Below are 12114 nucleotides of genomic sequence, written 5' to 3'. Positions count from 1 at the left end.
ATTTTTATTTAATTTGCATTTTTGAACCCTGTTTTGCAATATTTATTTTATTGGATTTATATATAATTTCTTTTTATTACATAAATTATCAAAAATATTCATTACACAAAACATATATAACAAGTCTTATACAAAAAAATCTAACTATTACTCTTACACAACAAAGTACTAATTTATGAGATAAACTACAAAGAGAAACAAATCGCTATGAAACTAACAAAGAAACAAGATAATAAAGCAACTCAATTCCTCAGTCATAGACGTCCACTTTCCACCACCGATCTTTGCAACCTACAATCATATATAAATACACAGTTTGGTAAATCTCATAAACACTTTACATAGGAGTCAAGCATAGCAATCAGCTAAGTTAAAGTCTTACATCCTTAATGAGAGAACTTAGATGCTCTCGTCAAAAAGAATGACAGAATATATTCCTGCAAAGTGAAAGGCAACATCAGCATAATCCCCAAAGACTAAACAACTAACTATCAACAAAAGTAAGTGTGAAATGATGAACATTACACGAAGATAAAGAAGCCCGTAAGAGGTCGTTTGGGCATGTTTAAGGTAGAAGAGCTCTTCTTCGTATCCTTGGCTATTCTAAGTCTTTTTGGCTTAGGTTCATCAGACTTCGTCACCTTCCTGAAAAACAAAAACAATATCACATATAGAAACAATACATTCAAGTCAAAGGTAAGGCAAAACGAGTTTTACTTCTCTGAATGTTTCTTCTTAGCCTCAGTCACATGTCTCCACAACTTGAACTTCTAGACAACAACAACAACAACCAGATCCACAGAAATTATGAGAACACTGAAAACACAAAATACACTAAGGAGGTTAAAAAAAAAGAGATGAATACTAGATATAGGAAGCTCTAGCTCTAAAAAGAAGCTCTTCTCTTTTGGCTTCTGGATATTGAAAGAACTAGACAAAAAGAAAACCGCAAACAAATAGAAAAAACTGTGGCCAAAACACACGTATGAATCAATGACCAAAGGAGACATGCACATAGTGACAAAAACTTTCTGAAATTAGTAGAAGTTACTGACTAAACATAAACATCATCAACGGATCATCCCTGCTAAATCAAGACATCCATATTTTTTTAATAGAAAACGTTAGCATCACAAGTTCACAACCATAAGCCATTAAACAAAGTATTGATGGTGGGTACCGTTATGTATAATGTTAAAACCTACACATGTGAAGACCTGCATCTTGTGAAAACCTGCATCTTGTGAAAACCTGCATCATGTTTTGTAATTGAAAATATGCATCATATCTAAACCTCTCACGATCATTAAAGAGCTGGAACCAAACATGTATTGATCCAAAAGGAGCGAACTAAACCTGTTAACATAGTGCTTTGACAGAAAATAATCTATTGACTGAATGAATCAAACCTGAAATTCAAAATCCGACAAGCAAGCTAAAAGATACAACAAAGTATATGACTCATATTATGAAAGTTTCAACTTTGAATTATTCAAACAGTGAGGCACAAAATCTAGCTCGAAACTCATGAGAAAACAAAGTAAGTAAATAGCATGAAATTGAACAAAACAGACAATTCATGCTCATAAAATGGCAATCAAGAACAAATCTAGCTCAAAATTACTCTAGAGGAAAGAGACGAAACTATCACATTCAAGAAACCAAACCTAGAAAATTTGAGTAAAAATCGACAAAATCTGAAACACCACTCAAATAAGGTTCCAGAGAAACGCTTACATAATTCTTTACGAGAGCGATATCATCTTCATCAAATGGGCGAGGATTCTTCTCGGCTCTAATCTCATCTTCACTAGATTTATGAATCTCACGAACAGCGATGGTTCCAGGACGGTAACGATGTGGCTTCTTGACTCCTCCGTTACCACCTGCATTACCAATTTCGTTAGAGACGAAATGATAAACTCAAAATTCAATCAAAATCAGAAAAACCCTAGATCCCCTTTCAAAATTAGTGGAGGCTTGGGCTTTGATGGAGGGGAATTTCGCGTATAGGAGAAATTTTTTGATGAATTAGATGGGATTAGGATGGAAAAGAACAAAGACCGGTGAAGAAAGTGGAATCGAAGGTTGAGGCTATGGAGATTTGTTGATAGACCCATCGTTACCGATAGAGTGATGGAAATGGTAGCGATAGAGTGAGAACAGTGAGATCGAAAGGATGAGAGAGGGAGACCACTAAGTCTGTGAGAATCGATTTTTTTTTAGGTCTAAGGGCATCATGGGGATCATGTGACGGTGTTCTTATAGAGAATATAATGTTAAAATAATGTAAGATCATGTGTTTAGATCTTTTGTTTAGAAGTTGATTAGTGGGAGAACATGTGTAAGATCTTAAGACTTAATAATATAATAATCTAAATTAAATTAAGATTTTACAATTATTAAAACATTTAAAAATAACATATAAATTGCAAATGCCAAATTTATGAAAAACTGAAAATAAAAGTGAAAATACAATACTAAATATTTATGAAAAAAACATTAAAAATATAAATAACAATAAACAAACAAACATATTACTTAATAAAAGCACAAAAACATTTTATCTAATTAATACATAGTTTATTATCCAAATTTATTCCAAATATGTTGAATATTCCAACCAATGCCCAAATGCCACGTCACCCCGCAACACCCACAAGAACAGATCCAAGTCAAGAGCCCAGTTCCTGATCTTAAGCCCATTGACCCATTTTTTTGGATTTAAATAATGCTTAGATCAGGGGGGGTGATCCCCCAATGCAGATGGTCTAAGTCCGTGAGAAGTTCTCAATACGTTTTGGGTAAAAGAAGGAAATGTTTGTGAAAAGTTTTGCTAAGTGTTGGCGGAATAGGTCATTTTTGTTTCCCGTTTAAGGATTTTTGGTTTTAGCATTTATCAGGTGCTATTAAAAAGTAACCAAAATCACGAACTCATCTATTATAGCAGGTCAGGAAAATGCGTTATCGTCTACTGCTATCAATGTGGACTTTTTTTGTAGTGACAGTCTAGTGAAACTTTTGTTGTGGCCCCAAAATTTAACATGCCTATTTATAAATAACTTTTTTTATATATATAGTCTATATAGGGAGTGAAAGAAACGTAAGCCCAAAACATTACAAAGTATCTAATATTCTTTCATGTGGGCCTGCCTAATTAAGAAAAAAACTCTATTTTTTATTATATCCTCCTACTGCACGACTCTTAAGTCTTAACTTTGAAGATTTCTATGCTCTTACATCGACATACACAAACACAAACCCTCTCTTCGCTTTCTAATCTCAACTTATCTTAGGGCCGACCCCGTTAATTTGGTTTTGTTTCTAGCCCAAATTATCTCATGGTCGGCCAGGTTCCCAAATATATTTTGAATCATACTCATCACAAACTTAACTAATGGATGTGTTTCATTTTAATACTTCTTCACTGAAATATCTTACATAATTTACATTGTAGGACATTATGTCGATGAAAAATGTCCTAGAGCACTATAAATATATGTAACAATCTTTCTGTGTGATTACATATGTATTTTGATGATTGAGTTGTTTATTCCAAGGGGTAATATCCAAACCGAACCAAACCGAATTGGATGGTTTGGTTCGATTTAGGATGGTGCAAAATAACCGAACGAATATTGTCATTTGGAACCAATCAAATTGGATGGTTTGGTTCGAGTATTACTCAAAAAACCAATTAGGTAACCGTACTATCCGAAATTGAAACTCACATTTTAGTTTTTCAGTTAGTTTTTCGATTAGTTCGGAAATTTTATATTTGTTCGATTACTTCTGGTTAGTTCAATTAGTTTTTCTGTTAGTTTGAATATCTCGGTTAGTTTTTGGTAATTAAGATATTTTTCTGTTTTTTTTCTGTAATTTATAACTAACAAAAAATTTGGTTCGAAAAAGTTATTTAATTTATTATCCAAACCGACCCGAACAAATAGCTATCCGAACTGAAACCAATCCAATTTCCTTTCGTTCTAATATGGTTCCTGAATTGATAGGGAGGCGGAAGCAAAGAGAGGAGAAGAGGATGATCTGTTTTAAGGATGCCAAAACAGAGGAGTAAGAAACGTGAAGAAGAAGATGAAAAGGAGAAGAGAGAGATGAAAAGGGTTGTTGTGATCGGTTCTAAGAACGATTACAACAAGTGGATGCAAGTCCTCCTTGCAGGACCTTAAGAATAAGGCTCTTAAAAACGTACTCTGTGAGAATTCAATATCAAAAGTGTCCTTTACAATGAGCTGCGATTCCTCTTTATAGAGGTGAAGTAGATAAAGCCAAATAAACTAAAGCCTAATCCTAACAAAAGAGATCCTAGATAACGATGAGAACAAATCTAAAAGATAACAAAACAGTTGAAGTCGGTTTAATGAAACCGACAACGTGATGGGCTCGAGCGAGGCCCAACATATGTGAAGATGCGCTGCATCATGAATCTCTATATCCAAACTAACGGTACGGACATAAATGGAACTGAGCTGGTTAAATCGGTTTATGGTTTATTTTTGTTATTGAAATGAATGCTGAAATTAACCGAATAAATAATCTATTCGGGTCGGGTCTCGGTTTATTTTGGTTAATCAAATTTTATCAAAATAAACCAAAATTTTTAGATTTGCTCGGTTAAAATTGGTTAATTTGGTTCGTTTCAATTAAAATCGGTTTATTGAGTAATTTGGTTTGATATATCAATTAATGGGTTGTCAAAAAAAAAAAAAAAAAAAAAAAGTTGGGCCAAGCCTAGTAAAAACATTGGCTTTCAGTGAAACGTTAGAAGCTCGACAGCGGCTGATACAAATAGCAGATCCGACGAAAGAAAAGGAAAAAGAAGAAGACCTCGGTTAACCGTTCGGTTCTCCTCAAATGAACCAAAAATTTCAGGTAACCTCACACGATTTACAAAGGTTATGATCGGTTCAGCTAGCTTTCCTTATTGAAGCCAAACCGAAAACCAAAAATCTCGGTGCAGAATTCTCGGTTGGGATATTTGTCGCCTGCCTAATCCAAACTACCTGAAACTCAAACTATCCAACCTAAATAGAACCACATTTCAGTAGATCCGTAGTCAACGGCCCAATTGCTACCTTAATCAACGGCCCAAAACTAGCTTTTGTAAATTATCATATACACCCAGTTTAACGAGATAGTAGTAAAGATCAAATACCCAATGGATACATACCACATAGTCATCATTTTTATTCTCAATGGCTCAAAGCCTTCAATACCCTCTTTCTTGATTAAGATGAATTTCTCTTTAATCATATTATAAATAAATAAATTAATAAGCATTTAATTTCAAAAAGTAAAAATTATAATAATAATTCAGCTAATCGGATCATTGTGATAAGATGATGACGGCAAATTAAGGTGTCTGTTCTGATACAGATTCACTCAGTTACTAATCATATTGGAGAGATTGATGATATGCCGTATCAAACTTATTCATTGATTTTGGGTTCCACTTGGTCTGAATAATATAATATATAACAGTTTGCAAATTTTAAAACATACAAATTAGGGAAAAATGTCATTTAACACATCACTTTACCATTTTTGTTAGTTTAAATCATAAATTCTCGACCTGGTGATTTAAATTCTTAATTTTATATTAATTTTCATTTTAATCATGAATTCTTATTAACAAAGCTAATTGAGGCATATCGCTATCTGGCTAAACGGATCAATAAGACAAAGTCATCGCATAACTGGCACATCGAAGCCATCACATAATTTTTCTTATGCACCAACATGGTTTCCATCTTTCTCTTCGTTCGATTGCTCCGTTTAGCCAGTTAACAATGTGTCTCAATTGGCTTAGTCAACGAGAATTCGTGATTAAATTGAAAGTCAACATAAAATTTAGGATTTAAATCATCAGATCTACATAAAATAAGGATTTAAATCACTAGCTCCAAAGTTCATGCTTTAAACCAACGAAAATGACAAACTGATGATATAAATGACATATATATGAAATGCGAGATCTATTTAAACATACAAACTTTTAATAATATATAAGCATTAAATATAACATACACTGATTGAGGAAAAAACATTAGATTAAATAAAGGAAAATTTGGATCTATAACCAAAACAAAATTTAATAATTAAAGAACTAACCTAAAAAAAAAACTGTTTTGATATTCTCTGTATATTATATATTAAGACTATTCTACCCCTCTATTCATTGTACACCTTTCACCTCTCACCTCTTTGTCTACATCAACTTAACTAACACAGATCTAGAAAAGATGAACAACAAAATAATCCTTTTTTTAATTAGATAGGCTGAGAAAACCGAAGAAGCAACTCCAATCACATTCACCAATCGCTTCTCCGATCATGTTTTGACCCGACCAACTTCATTTCTCTCCTATCTTGCGCATACACAAAGTAAGGATAGAGTGGACATTTCCCAGCCCACATTCGTTAGTTTCTTAATTTCTAGATTCATAGTGTTATTTTATTAATTCAATTTTGGAAATCGGTTAGTTTTGCAATTCACCCTTAAATAAAATGTAGCTAAAAAAAAAAAAATGTAACTGTTTCTTTGCATATGATTTTTAATAGTCAAACCTAAAAAGTCAAAATAATTACAGCTACAACTCCAGTTGGAAACTTGACATCTACCTAATTATCGCCGCTCATCAACCTCACCGTCTTGACCAAGATCTGACCGACGCGTGGCGGCTCCTTTAGTGCCGGCGTCGGTCTCCCCTCCTTTTCCTTTCCTTGTATGTGCTTTGGTCGGCTGTGGAAGAGTGGTGTTTCGACGAGAAATTTTTGATGTCTTCTTGGTTTTAGATCTGCAAAATTTTGGTGGGGGAGCACTTAATTGATGGATCTGAAGGTTATCGGAGAGGTGTGTTGCTTCTCTGAGTGGTGTCTTGGCGCTTATATGTTGGATCTATCGGTTCCTTTGCTTTTGTGGTTGTTGATGGACATCCTCGACGGTACGGTTCTTCCCCTCCCAGATCGGATTTGAACTTAGGTGGCTCAGTCTCGTTGTCTCATTGGTCTTCTCGTAGATTTTGTGTTTGTTTGTGAGACTTGTATCGATGGTGGTGACTCTGTTTGTGGATTTACTCTTTAGATCTTTGCTCTACCTCTCTATTGCGTTCTTTTACTTGTTCGTGGTTGCAGTTTGGTCTGGTTTCGTTCTTGGTGTTGGCCAATTTGATGGTATTTTGTTGCTGAGCTACCTACTAGCCTATCTTCCTTGGAGTTAGGTTCTAGGCGAAGCAATGGATTCAATCTCTAGTTCTTCTTTTGCGAGGACGTCATCAGCTTTTTGTATGTAGGTGTGTTGAAGCTGCATTCGACGAGTGGCCGCGTGTAAGAACTGTTGATCTTAATTGGCTTATCTCTAGTCGATTTTCAAGGTTTTTGCCTTGTCCCTAGTGCATTTTGCTATCTCGGTCCGGTTGGTAAGGTGTGATGGTGTTTGTATTTGTGTCTCTCCTATCGGTGGCTTCTTGCTTTCCTCCCTTACGGTTTTGCTACTGGTTTGACTTCGGTGTGAGGTCTATCCGATCTTATTGGTGCTTCCGGCGTTCACAGTTTCTTTGGAAAAGCTTAGTGAGAGTTTTTGGTTTCTTTGCGCAATTTTAGTGTTTAGGTCTTCTTGTTTCCTTAACGGATGATTTTCTTTAGATATATTGTCTCTTCGTTTGATTTCATTGCTGGTGTAAATAGTTTCCCCGTTCTGTTGGGGTTTTGCTTCCCTCTTTTGGGCTAAGTTTCTGGGGACATTTCGTTAGTCCGCCGGCGTTTTTATTTCAACTCGTATTCTACCTTGGGTTCTTAATAAAATTCAGATGACAAAAAAAAAATTACAACTACGACTCATGATTTTATATTGGGATAGTATGGGCTTGATTGGTGTTTTTCAATCGTAGTTTGGATCCAAAAAACAACCAATTGTAAATACTTCACATTGGTTTGTGAGTATAAAGTGACAAACTTTGTTTTCCATCTTTTTAATCTACAAAGAATTTCATCTAATCAATTATGAATAAATTTCAACTTTGCTAAGACTGCAAATGTCTTGAAAAAAGATATTCGAGGATATCAACATCGAATCATGTGATTTGAAAGGAAAAAAAGTATACTGTTCACAAAATTTCTCAGTTAGATTTTTGCGAAAAATATAATAATATTATATGCGATTACATTTTTGGTTTGTCAATAGTTCCAAAAATATATTACGAAATTTTAATATTGTGTCACCGCCAAAAAAAAAAAAAGATACTATGTATACTTTATATTCTTGTAATAAAACATCCACATCAATAAGTTATTGCTTGAATAAATAAAAAAAATCACTTTTAGTTTATTTTTATTTTTATAACTGTGATGTTCAACCATAAGAAAATTATATAAACCAATAAATTTAGCTTAAATCTCTTCCAAAATTTTCTCACATGACTAACCATAAGTGACAATTCCAATTTAATATTCTCACAGCTACCAGATGGTTTATAGGTTTTAAAATCATTTATAATTTTACAAATTACATCGAATTATACATATTATATATATATATATATGTATAGTTAGATGGACTTTAAGTATATATCTATTAAATGATCCAATATTACATAAACAAAAACTTCGAATTAAGTTTATCAATAAATAATTTCATATTTATTTTTGAATTTTGGGGGATTTAAAAAGAACAAAAGTATTTTTTTCAGGGAAAAATGTACATTTATATTATTTGAAATTATTATAGTAAATTAAACTAAGGGTGTTAAATGAGAAAAAATGTTGATGTACTAATTGACTTCTTTTGGTCAATGTAAGTTGCAGTGATGGGATAAGTATTGAGTGGCGGCTAAAATCCTAAAGACTTTTTAATGTTGCCCTAAAAGATATATTTTGTAACTTTCTATTTGTCACGGCATTGATCTTTTCAAAAAATCCCATGACACAGCTGTCTTTACCCATAATATATTGAAAGTAAAGTAACTTCAATGACCGATGATTGACCATGCATGCTTTCGTTGTTGTTTAATTTATAAATAAAATTCACTGTTGGAAGTATAATTAGCAGTTATATTACAACGTAGGTTGTTTTCTCTCATGAACATCTCTAGGTGACTAGAAGAACGATCCTTTGCGTGTGAACTAGTGGTCAGGATCTAAACAAAAAACAAAACTGATAATTCATTAGAAAAAGTGACATACCAAGAAACCCGAAAATATGGGGAAGTTTATTTCATTTGAACAAAAAAAATCAGGAAAAGGGTTGACATGGTCTTAATGTGGAAGAAGTAAAGAGGCTCACGAAAAGTCCATGTTGTCTACAAAGGAAGAAATCAAGAACCAATTAAATTAGAGTTCAATACAAACGGATGAAGCTATGCCAGTTCATTTGACGAGTGAATATCCTAAGAATGAAGACATGGTCTAACTTTGAAACAGCAGCCACTTGTGTCCTATAAATACATAGAGTTTGTTAACGACTCATAATATCTCATAATCAAAGTTCTATCTCCTCAAGTATCAATACATAGATATCCATTAACAAAAAAAAACAAAAGTATCAATACATAATTACTTTGCTTATTTCGTAAGATGCAAATGGACAGCCCCAAATCTCCACTCCAGCCCCCGACCTATGGAAACTTAGTTACAATCCTCAGCATCGACGGTGGTGGCATTAGAGGGCTAATCCCTGCCGTTATCCTTGGTTTTCTCGAGTCGGAACTTCAGGTATATATGTACTACCTAACTACACATATAATATGTTTATAACATTATTCTTGTTTTAACTCTATATATATATATATATATATACATGAATGCATAGAAATTGGATGGAGAAGAAGCAAGGCTTGCAGACTACTTTGATGTAATTGCAGGAACAAGCACTGGTGGTCTGGTTACAGCCATGCTCACCGCGCCTAATAAGGAAGGCCGACCCTTGTTTGCAGCCTCTGAGATTAAAGATTTCTATCTTGAGCAATGTCCAAAGATCTTCCCTCAAGATCATTTCCCATTCTCGGCCGCCAAAAACCTTGTGAAGTCCTTGACTGGTCCGAAATATGACGGTAAATACCTTCATCAGCTTATCCACGCTAAGTTGGGTGATACAAAGTTGAGTCAAACACTTACCAACGTTGTCATTCCAACGTTCGATATCAAGTATCTTCAACCTACTATCTTTAGTAGTTATGAGGTTTGTTTATAGCTTGTTCTATTTTTGGAATTACAATATATTAATTAACAAAACTTTGGTATAATATATATGACTATTTTATAGGTAAAAAATCATCCTCTCAAGAACGCAACCCTCGCTGACATTGCCATCTCAACTTCAGCTGCCCCTACATACTTGCCTGCCCATTTCTTCAAAGTTGAAGATTCAACCGGAAACGTTAAAGAATACAATCTTATTGATGGTGGAGTTGCAGCTAACAACCCGGTAAATTTCTAGAGATCTGATTTATGTCGCAATAGGGTTTCTATACGATGAATATCAACATTTATAGACTTATTATCTTAAACATAATTGAATTATTCTTTTATAAGATAAAACACAATGATAGCCTATATTTCATTTTTCACTTAAGGAATTTCTTATAATAGTCGATACAAATGTTTCTTTAAAATCTTGAATAATCTATCAAATATTGGTTATGTCAAGTATAGGCTCTCTTATAATAGTCGATACAAATGTTTCTTTAAAACTCTTGAGTAATATATCAAATATTGGTTATGTCGAATATAGGCTTTGCTGGCCATTGGGGAGGTAACGAATGAGATCACAAGGGGAAGCAGTGATTTTTTCCCAATAAGACCAAATGATTACGGAAGGTTTCTTGTGCTTTCGCTTGGAACCGGAAATCATAAAGCCGAAGAAAAATTCAATGCTAAAGAAGTAGCTGGTTGGGGATTGTTGAGTTGGTTAACACACGACAACTCTACACCTATCATTGATGCTTTCTCGCAAGCTAGCTCCGACATGGTTGATTTCCATCTCTCTGCCGTTTTTCAAGCTCTTCATTCCGAAGCCAACTATATTCGCATCCAGGTATCAAAATCAACGCACTAACCATTTATTTTTCTTTGTCGCCATAATTCCTAAGATATGGGTATCAATTATATAGGATGACACATTAACTGGGGATGCTGCTTCTGTTGATATCGCTACCGCGGAGAATCTTGACATTCTCGCCAAGACAGGAGATGAACTACTCAAAAAACCTGTTGCAAGAGTCAACCTAGACTCGGGTTGTAACGAAAATGCTTATGAAACGACTAATGAACATGCTCTTATAAAGTAAGTGGCCTATTTTTTGCATTCGATAGCTTTAATCATTCATAGTTACGTGGTTAACAATATTTTGCTAATATATTTAAATTTTGGCTGTGAAGGTTAGCAGGAATACTTTCAAAAGAAAAGAAGATCCGAGACATGCGATCACCTCATGCAAAAGCTCCAATTAGGATCTAAATAGATCATTATTTTATTTTATCAATTGTTGATGATTCGTTTGTTTTACTAATGCACGTTTGGATTTATATTAATAAAAAGGTTGCACCACATTGTGGTCACTTGTACGTTTGAATAAAGTCAAATATAAGATGTTAGATTTGTACCTCCGTTCTAATGCAAGGAATTGGCAGACAAAAAAAAATCAATATAAAATGTTTGGTCATTTTACTACATAACTAGGATTTAACCCGCGGTATCCCGCGGACGTAGATTTTGTGCGGTTTTCTTATTAAGTAGTTGATTATGTTTTATAAACATAATTTATAAAATTTGTTTTTAAATTTAATCCTTTATAACTAATAATTGGTATTTTTTATTGGTTGGTTGTTATTTAGTAATTAGAAGAATGTGATTTAATGTATTTAAATAGGTGTATTAATTATAAAATGTGTTTGTAATCTTAATATAAGTAAAGTAGTTTTTAAAATGTGAAATAGTAAAAGTGGTGTAATTGTTTTTGTGATTATAAGTGTTCTTTTACTATATAGTTTTGAAGAGAATTTGTTTTTAGCATAACAAAGATTCTAACATTTATAATTATTTTTATAAAAATTGAAGATAAAGTAAACAAATAAAATTAAAATTCAATTTTTAAAAAATTA

The 12114-nt window shown here is 33.5% G+C and overlaps 1 protein-coding gene and 1 long non-coding RNA gene across 10 annotated transcripts; one reads left to right on the top strand and one right to left on the bottom strand.

Moving 5' to 3' along the window:
- Positions 1–81: 81 nt before the first annotated feature.
- On the bottom strand, positions 82–2238 carry LOC9316878. Of its 9 annotated transcripts, none has more exons than XR_002332349.1 (7): positions 2065–2238; positions 1738–1886; positions 1181–1251; positions 718–816; positions 526–645; positions 383–437; positions 82–291 (listed from the first exon to the last, which is right to left on the bottom strand). It is a non-coding gene; the product is annotated as an uncharacterized LOC9316878 (long non-coding RNA). The 9 variants fall into 9 exon arrangements; XR_002332351.1 differs by having other exon boundaries at positions 718–770; XR_002332352.1 differs by having other exon boundaries at positions 1181–1234.
- A 7139-nt stretch (positions 2239–9377) lies between these two features.
- LOC9315043 (patatin-like protein 2) lies at positions 9378–11619 on the top strand. Its single transcript, XM_021029685.1, has 6 exons — positions 9378–9726; positions 9824–10192; positions 10277–10438; positions 10745–11047; positions 11124–11296; positions 11392–11619. Exons 1-6 carry the CDS (start codon positions 9589–9591, stop codon positions 11468–11470), a joined length of 1224 nt encoding a protein of 407 aa, XP_020885344.1. The 5' UTR covers positions 9378–9588; the 3' UTR covers positions 11471–11619.
- Positions 11620–12114: the final 495 nt, after the last annotated feature.

This window comes from Arabidopsis lyrata, assembly GCF_000004255.2.
Source record: "Arabidopsis lyrata subsp. lyrata unplaced genomic scaffold ARALYscaffold_4, whole genome shotgun sequence".
Classification (NCBI taxonomy): domain Eukaryota; kingdom Viridiplantae; phylum Streptophyta; class Magnoliopsida; order Brassicales; family Brassicaceae; genus Arabidopsis; species Arabidopsis lyrata.
This window is presented reverse-complemented; position numbering and strand designations above follow the sequence as displayed.

Coding starts and splice junctions, on each gene's coding strand:
- LOC9315043 (XM_021029685.1), top strand. CDS start 9,589: ATGCAAATGGACAGCCCCAAATCTCCACTCCAGCCCCCGACCTATGGA. Junction 9,727..9,823: donor TTCTCGAGTCGGAACTTCAG/GTATATATGTAC, acceptor ATGAATGCATAG/AAATTGGATGGAGAAGAAGC. Junction 11,048..11,123: donor CCAACTATATTCGCATCCAG/GTATCAAAATCA, acceptor TCAATTATATAG/GATGACACATTAACTGGGGA.